At 53.7% G+C, this 8,769-nt stretch overlaps 1 protein-coding gene across 2 annotated transcripts; it reads right to left on the bottom strand.

Moving 5' to 3' along the window:
• Positions 1-3,136: 3,136 nt before the first annotated feature.
• CDIPT (CDP-diacylglycerol--inositol 3-phosphatidyltransferase) lies at positions 3,137-5,759 on the bottom strand (the record flags this gene model as incomplete). Of its 2 annotated transcripts, XM_079718378.1 has the most annotated exons (6): positions 3,137-3,282; positions 3,402-3,483; positions 4,070-4,151; positions 4,590-4,743; positions 5,483-5,617; positions 5,717-5,759. In XM_079718378.1, 6 exons carry the CDS (start codon positions 5,757-5,759, stop codon positions 3,137-3,139), a joined length of 642 nt encoding a protein of 213 aa, XP_079574504.1. The 2 variants fall into 2 exon arrangements, with proteins under 2 accessions (XP_079574504.1, XP_079574505.1); XM_079718379.1 differs by lacking the exon at positions 5,483-5,617.
• Between the last annotated feature and the right edge of the window lie 3,010 nt (positions 5,760-8,769).

The raw sequence follows: 8,769 nt of genomic DNA, 5'->3' as shown, positions 1-8,769 counted from the left end.
ATACAGAATGGTGTGATCTGTGATGAAGATCAACACAGACTGTTTTCCTCCAGCACTGGAGCAAATGGCTTTTCTTTGGTTGAATACCAAATAAATTGATTTGTTGAAGTACGCCTTGTATAAGAAAAATTTGTCTTTAAACAGCAAAACCACACTCTGTATGGTAAGACGCTGCCTACCAAATCTATCTGCTCTTCCTCCTAGTCCCACAACTAATCTCTTTCCCAACCTCCCCTGCATGTAGATGTGGCCACGTGACTTGAGTTGCAGCCAATGGAACGGGAGTGGCGGTAGCACGTGCCAATTCCCTGCCTTCCCATAAACCAGCCTCGTGCAGTCCTCCAGGTGCACCTCTGCCTGCATGAGATGAAGGCAAGCAGGGTGCTCTTGGAAGCTTTGTGTTGAAAATCACAGAACTGTAAGTCAGGAGGAGCCTGAGTCCCTGAATCTCTGCTTCAGGAGCTCCCAGTCAGGAGCTCTTGATTAGGCCTTAACATGAGTTAAAAATAACCTATCTTGGGACTTCCCTGGTGGCACAGTGGTTAAGAATCCGCCTGGCAATGCAGGGGACACGGGTTTGAGCCCTGGTCCCGGAAGATCCCACATGCCGTGGAGCAACTAAGCCCGTGCGCCACAACTACTGAGTTTGTGCTCTACAGCCCACAAGCCACAACTACTGAGCCCGCGCGCCTAGAGCCCATGCTCCGCAACAAGAGAAGCCACGGCAATGAGAAACCCACGCACTGCAACAAAGAGTAGCCCCCAGCTCGCTGCAACTAGAGAAAAGCCCGCGTGCAGTAAAATAATTAATTAAAAAACAAAAGATATTGTTACCTATATTCCTTGAGGAGGAACCAGGACCCTGCCCCAAGGCTGCACTATTGTCTCTTGACATCTCCTCCCTTGTTTCCCCATTCCCTCCCTTCTCTGATTAGCAACTGTTAGAACCTGCCCTTTGGAACTCAGGGAAGGTCAGGGAGGCTGAATGAAGCCTATTTCCTACAAACAAGAAACAGGAGACACGGAAAGGATTTGTACCTGGGAGCCCCACAGGGTCCTGCTGGGTTTCATTAGCGGACCAGCCAATATATAAAATGAATTTTAAAATACAGAATACGTGTAGACGTGAAGAATTTATTTAGACACAGAATCAGTGAGTAGCAGTGGTTGCCTCTGGGGAGAACTGGGAGCTTAAAGTGGCAGGAGACTTCGTCATCCTTTTGTAATGTGTGCAATTTACTATTTTGACATGTGAATAATTTACCTATTATTTTGAAAGATTCCTTCAGCACCTCCGTGTGGCCCTCAGGGTGAAGTCCAAAAGCCCTCCTGGGTTCCTCAGACTGCCGCAGGCTTCCACCCCACCTCTCTTCAGCTCTCCAGCCACCAACCCCCAGTGCTCGGTGTTCCAGCACATCAATCGCTTCCATTTGGCAACTGCTCAGGGCGCTCTCTGGCCTCCCGGCTCCCTCAGCTGAGAATCAATCCTCTCCTCTGCATTAACCCTTCCCGCCCCAATTACTACTACCAGTTTTCTACTTAAGACACCCAAAGCACTACAGCACATTCTAACCCTATCCCCCAACAAGCACCTCCCTAACTGCATCATCTCCTTTCTGGCTATACTGTGGCCTCCTTTCCACTGAATCCCCTGGGCCTAGAGCAGTTGAGGCTCAATACACATCTTTTTTCAGCTTGTGGGATTTTAGTTCCCTGAGCAGGGATCAAACCTGTGCCCCCTGCAGTGGAAGCGTGGAGCCCTAACCAATGGACTGCCAGGGAAGTCCCTCAATACACATCTGATAAATTTCAGCCCTCTCAGGCATGAGGCCCTCTTGGCTAAATGATTACAAGGACAAAATAAGTAATATCTGCAAAGAAGCCCCAGCACAGGGTCTGGCATATATGGTAGGCTCAATGCAGTCTTAAAAAGAAAGCTGGTGCCAGACAGCTTTCTGCTCAGATAGCAGGGATAGCTGCCAGGGACAGATGCCTGGGACAATGTCTCCTATGATAAGTACCCCAAAAACTGTTTAAGAGGGAACAGTGATTCTCAGTGTAACTGGGAAGAATAATCAATCAGCTGGAGTTTATTAAAACTTCAGACTTCTAGGCCCATCCCTAGAATTTCCAACTCTGAAGGTCTGGCACAGGGTCCAAGAAGCTGAATTTTCAAGAAATATCCCACAGGTGGTCTAAGGACCACACTCTGAGAAACCAACCGATCTATTTGTGAGTATTTAAGCCGCTACGATATGTCAGGTCAAGGCTAATCTTCTTTGTAGGGATAGAGAAAGAACAAGAAGAGTCTGTGCCCTCGTGGAGTTTACATTTTAGTGAGGGTAGAAAATATCGGGTACACAAGTAAAGGTAGATAGCCAGTGACGGTGTTGTAAAGAAAATAAAGCAGGTGGGCAGAGGACATGGAATGCGCTTGGGTGGCAGGGAGGGGATCTCTCTGAGGTCACTGAGGAATGACAGGAAGGAGCCAGCCAGTAAACTACTGCGGGCAAAGTATCCAGATGGATCATCATTTTCCCCCAAGCTCCCCTCGACCCAGGCCCTGGTCCAAGACTATCTCAAAGGAAACCAAGTCCAGAACAGTGATGTTCCCGCCTTTATGATCAAGGCTTTCGGAGCCAGGACAGAGATTGCAATGGGGATCTCGACAGCACCTTCTCTCTGGGCCATGGTACCCACAGGCTTCCTCTATCTAGCCAGGGGCAGAGGTCTTAACCCCTGCCTTTTGGGAAACCTGGCCCCCACCCCACCTCCCTTACTCAAGTGTCCCTAAGGTCTCAGCCAAGCCAGATCCCAGGGCTGAGCCAGCAGGTGTGACTATGCCCGATCCTCAGACAGCTCTCTTGGGGCCCCGGGAGCACTGCCCGTGTGGGTGGGGCCTCCTGAGCATCCTTCCTGATTTGAAGTCCAGGTCCCTGGAGATCACAGGGGTGGGACTCGTCCCCAGGATTACGGAGAACATGACATCACCAAAGAGGCTGGTCCCCCTTCCCAGCAGGTTGGACGACACATTGGGAAGACGTGAGCCTGGGACCTCCTAGGAGGGACAGGGGTGCCGCGTGGCACAGTGAGACTCCCAGGGCAGGTGGGTAGCCAGGGGCTGGAGGTTCCAGGATCACTTCTTCTTGGCACGATCTGCTGCGTCCAGGGCAGCCATATTGCGGGCGGCTGTGATCAGGTGGATGACACTGATGAGGGACTTGAGCAAGGCGATAGGGGCTGTGATCCAGAGGCCCATTCGGAAAAGACCTACAGAGCCAACTGTGGGAAGGGAGCAAGGGCGATACAGAGAAAACAGGATGTGGGTGAGGGAGGGGCCTTTGACTCCCCGGGCAGGCCCAACCCCCTCCCATCCTCCTGCCCAGCCCCTCATCTCCTACCTAAAGGTCCCTCGGAGAAACTGAACAGGTAGAGGAGGCAGTAGAAGAGCTCATTTCCAGCACACAGGGTAAACAGAGCGGGCTGCACAGACAGCAAAAAGGCTGCTTAAGCAAGAGGGTAGGGTAGTGCCCCCGATCCCCCAACTAGGGGCCGGGGGGCCAGGAACTGTACTGCAGAAAGAGGGGTGCAGGGCGGTACGGGTAGGATGTGGGTGGGCATAGGGGGAACAGGGCAGATCAGGGAACCTACCCAAGGCCCATCACCTTCCCCTTCCGCACGGAGCTGTGGGCAGCACTCACCACACCACAAGGTTACAAACCAACAGGAAGATATTTTTACAGGGCTGCCCCCTTGAAGCCCTGGGCCTTACCTGGAGGTGTTACACCCTCGAGCCCACCCGGGGTAAAGACTACACTCCTTCTCACGGCCTAAGGCCTTTTGAGAGCTGGTTCTGCACACCTCTCTGGCTTCTTCCTCCCTCCCTCTCCCCTCAAGCCACTCAGTTCCTTCTCCCTGGGTGCACCTGGGCCTCAGGCCCACTTGCTTTCTCCAGCAATTCACAGGGCTCAGCCCAGGAGCCCTTCCCACCAATCCCACCCCGGGCCCAGGGCTCAGCCCAGGACTTGCCCGTAAGCTAAGTGAACAGGGAGGGGCAGCAAATGCTCACTCTGGAGGTGTAGTAGATGCGAAGCACTGGATTTCCAGACAGGTCAATCATCTTGTGACTTTCACTGCCTCGGACCACAGAACTTGGGGAGAAAGTAGGCGGAATCCATGAGCTTTCATTACTACGAATGCCCACCTAATCCACATTTCAACCCACACAAAGTAGGTACCGGGATTGCCTCTGTTGAACAGAGGAGGGACTGGGGCACAGCTGAGGACCACTGTCTTGCCCGAAGTCACACTACCTAGCTGGGTAGCTGGGGGAAGAATCAGGATTCAAAAGCCCCATGCCCCTTCCCAAGGGATGTTAACTCTTTGGAATCCTCAGAAGGGTTTTAGGGATTACTTAATCCAACTGTAAAACAGGACTGTCGCTAATTCAGAGATTTGCCCAGGGTCCTTCAACAAAGCAAAGCTAAAAAGGAGACCTCCCAAGAAGCCTGAAGACACCTCCCATATGGTCTCACCCCTCCCCACCGTAGTGTCTTCTTCAACCAGTCAACACCCCCAGAATCACTGACCTGTGGAGGTGCAGCCAGTGGCTGGCAACATCCAAGCTCATGCTGAGCTGGAAAAGAAGGGTGGCGCGAGGGTAGAGCAGGGCCAGGTTGACCAGCAGACACATTGTGGAGCACCGGTCTGTCAGCATGTCCAGCATGGCCCCAAATCGGGTTCCTGAAAAATGGCAACTATTAGGTGGACGGGGGCTGTAAGGGGGCAACGGATCTGTGACAGAGGCCGTATTTAGCGTATCACTCTGATGCAGAGTCTAAGAGAGAAAAGGCCCACAATCCACTGCCTGGGGAGGAAAGCAGACTGCTATCATTGGAATACGAAGGTCAAACGTCAAGGGTCACCATACCATAAAACAAGGAAGCATGGCAGTGTAGAGAAAACAGTGTAGAAGGGAGTGAGGAAGCACTACAACTCATCAATCCCAGAACCAAGGACCCAGGTCTCAAGACAAAGAGACCTGAAGTCTTAGGGAAGTCTTAGAGGTGGGTCTGAAGAACAGATTAAAAAATTAATCATCTCTCCAGAAACCATCTCCCTTCCCTCTCCATCCTCCCTCTAAACATGCTTTCTGGAATCCTTATGGCTTGTGCCTGGCATACAGTAGATGCCCCCAAAACACCTGTTGAATGGATTTTTATTCAGAGAGGCCTCCAGCACTTGCACTGCCATGCCGGGTCTTGGTATCTCACACCCCTCGCTATCAATGAGTTCTTCTCCACAGCGAGCTTAAATCCCTTCTGCTACAAAATCAGCCATTCTATTCTGCTTTCTACAGAGATGGGAATGACAGAGCCTTCTGATTCCCGAGTACCCGCCCACCCCGAGGTCCTGAGGAAGCAGGAAAAGGGGGCTGAGGGTTGTTGGGTCTCAAGGCTGGCTGAGAAAAGGTGTCTGTCACCTTGATTAAGGACTCGAGCAGCGTGTCCATCGAAAGCGTCCAGAAGTCCGCTGAGCAGGTAGAAGGAGGAGGCCGTGAGAGGGCAGCAGGGCATGAAGTAGAAAGAAATGATGGCGAAGACAATCCGGGCATAACCTTGGGATTGAGACGGCGGGGGGAGACAGGGCAGGATCAGGGAGCCTGCCCAAGGTCCCTAGCCCTCCCGTTCGGCCCGGAGCCGCGGGTAGCACTCACCGATGAGGTTAGGCACAAACAGGAAGATATTTTCGCCTGGCATCGCGGAGGTCCCCTGGCCGCCCTGGGCCTTATCTGGAGGTGCCAGCTCTCTCCCAGCCCCGGCGGAAGGCTCACCCTCCAGCCCGGCTCATCGGCCGCGCCCACTGCGCGCAGGTCCCCGCTGCCCCAGCCGGGTCCCAGATGTTAAAGCTCTTTGCCTGCCGTAACATGGGCCGACACAGCTGTGCGTGGGGCACAGAGGGCGCGCACACCACGCCCTTCCTCTGGGCAGACGCTGGCCTCCGCCTGCCCCGCCGGCGCTCGTGCCTCCAGCTGCGGCCCCTGTTCCTCCAGCTGTGCTTAGCTTCCGGAACCTACTCTTCAGCGTTCGTCCTTGAAAAATTGGAGAAAGGAAGAAGACGCTTAAGAAATGGCTGCGTTCCCTTTAAGACCTGCCCTCTTCCTTTTCCTTTTCTTCCTTCCGCCCCTTTCCATCGGTTCGTACCAAAGTACAGAGGGAGGAGAGGGGGGCAAAGAGCCATCAACACTGAGCAAAGGAAGGAACTTAAAAGGAGAGGTCAAAAGAGAAGGAGGCCTAGGTAAAATGTCTCTACTTTCCTTTCTGCGGAGGATATGACTCCTGAAGACAAAGATAAGGAAAAAAGATCCCGCCCTCCCGATTCTTTGCACCCCCGAGAGGCCAGGTTATTTGGCACAGCCCACACTTTTTCTTCCCCACCCCCTTTCTCCGCCCCCATTTTCTCTCGCAGGCTCCACGCCAAGAGATGACAGCCAGAGAGGTTGCAGGGCGGCCTCGGGTGGGGTTGCTTCTCGCGTGCCCCTAGTGGTGGGAGGGTTAGGTGCCAGGCTCCACCCTACGTGATCTTCCCAAGTTTCTCAAGGCCACTGGCGCGGGGGTCACTGCCCCCAAGGAGGGACCTAAAGGGGGTGGAGGAGAGGCCGGAGGAGCGAATGCGACAAGCTGGGAAAATGCCCTCCCAGCTTTGGTTCTAGAATCCCTAGTCTCCTGGCAACAGTGCTGCTGAACCTCCGCAGACGCCAAGGTTTTTATAGCAACGGGTAGCGGCGCCGCTCCGGGTTCCCCTCTTTCCAACCTTCCTCCCCAGCTCCCAAATCCCCCGGCCCCCGGCCCATAAAAGGGCTGCTTAGACCTCCCCGCCTCCCCTCCTGCCGAGTAGCCCAAGATTTCGACCCATTTGCCAGGTCGGGGGCGGCAAGTGGGCTGCCTTGTCTTGGGAAGGGTCTTGGGTGGGGAGAAGGGAAGAGAGGACCCTGCTGGGCGAAGTGAGGGGGGCGGGAGGCGGGTGTTGTGGGAGTCCCACCTCCTCCCTTCCCCAGGAAGATTTAAGGCAACGATTTCTTTTCTTTTCTTTTTTTTCTTTTTTTCAGAGAGAGAACTGACACATTTCTCCAAGGCCGCGGGGAATGGTGGTGTGTTGGATTTGGGAGAAGTGGGCTGGTTTCGCAGCCTAACCTGAGCTTCCACTGTCCCCAGGGGGATGGCATCCACTGCTACCAGGAATGTGGAGAAAAGGGGCAGCGGGCAATCCCAAGCTACAGCCTCTGCAGCCTCCTTGGGTGAAGGTCCGGTGAGCATTGGAGAGGAGTTCTTGGGGTGGGGGTGAAGTGAAGTGGAGAGCTCCTAGGCTTAGGGCACTGAGACCGCCAGCCTGGAAACTCTAGCCTCAGCCCTGAGCCCAGAGCCCCCAGCACTAGGCCCCTGAGGTCCCCAAAGGCTGCCCTCCTCTTCCAGGACCTTCCAGGCCAAATTGCAAGACCCAGCCGTCCAATACCAGACTCCTTAGACCCAGAGCCTGCAGCCTGGGAGCCTCCAGACCCAGGACTCCCATGTAGGAACTCCCAGGCTGAACCCCTCTGACTTTCCCTTTTCCAGAAGGTTTCCCATTCTGAGGAATTCCTGACACAGATCAGCACAGAACTCACTGACGAGGCCTTGCTTGTCGCTGCCTACCACATGAATCCTGTGCCCATCAAGGAAAAACAGACACAAGACCAAGGGACTCAGATATCCCAACACGGTGAAGCCCACGCCAGGACCCTTGTGTCCAGAGACCCTCCGATACCCCTAGTTCCAGTCCCTGCTGCCAGTCATGCCAGCCTTCTCATTCTTCCTGGGGCATGGCAGGCACACTCCTGCCTTTGGACAGATGATGTGTGAGGGGCCCCTGGGAATTCCAGGTGGAAATGCTCTGTAGACAGTTGGAAATATGGCTTCAGAACTCAGTGACAAGGTCTGGGCTGGTGATAGAGATCTGATCTAGGAGGAAGCTGGCAGTTGAAGGGTGTGCAGTTGCCCTGGTGGGGGGTGGGGTGGGGGGATGGAGCGTTGTGCAGAGTGAGAAAGATAAGGGGCGCTGAGGATGGAGCCTTGGAGAACCTCTCCAAGTAAGGGGTTGGCAGAGGAGGAGAGAGGGGTTCATGAAGAAGGTAGAGAAGGAACTGACAGCAATGTTTATTTTATATTTTTTAAAATTTATTTATTTATTTATTTATTTTTGGCTGTGTTGGGTGTTCGTTGCTGCACGCGGGCTTTCTCTAGTTGCGGCGAGCGGGGGCTACTCTTCATTGTGGTGTGTGGACTTCTCATTACGGTGGCTTCTCTTGTTGCGGAGCACGGGCTCTAGGCGCGCGGGCTTCAGTAGTTGTGGCACGCGGGCTCAGTAGTTGCAGCTCGCAGGCTCTAGAGTGCAGGCTCAGTAGTTGTGGCGCACAGGCTTAGTTGCTCCGCGGCATGTGGGATCTTCCCGGACCAGGCCTCAAACCTGTGTCCCCTGCACTGACAGGCGGTTTCTCAACCAGTGCACCACCAGGGAAGTCTCAGCAAATGTTTATTAGGTGTCTGTTATGAATAGGGAATGATGGGTAGATTTGTGGATGGATGGATGGATGGAAAGAGAATGGTGGGTGGATGGATAGATGGATAGGTAGGGAATGGTGGATGGATAAATAGATGGATGGGGGATAGGGGTTGGATGGATAGGTGAAGGATGGAAAGATAAAAAGACATGAACCTTGAATCTAAAGTCAAG

This window comes from Hyperoodon ampullatus (assembly GCF_949752795.1).
Source record: "Hyperoodon ampullatus genome assembly, chromosome: 14".
Classification (NCBI taxonomy): domain Eukaryota; kingdom Metazoa; phylum Chordata; class Mammalia; order Artiodactyla; family Ziphiidae; genus Hyperoodon; species Hyperoodon ampullatus.
The sequence above is the reverse complement of the archived record's forward strand: the minus strand, read 5'-3'. Positions and strand labels throughout refer to the sequence as shown.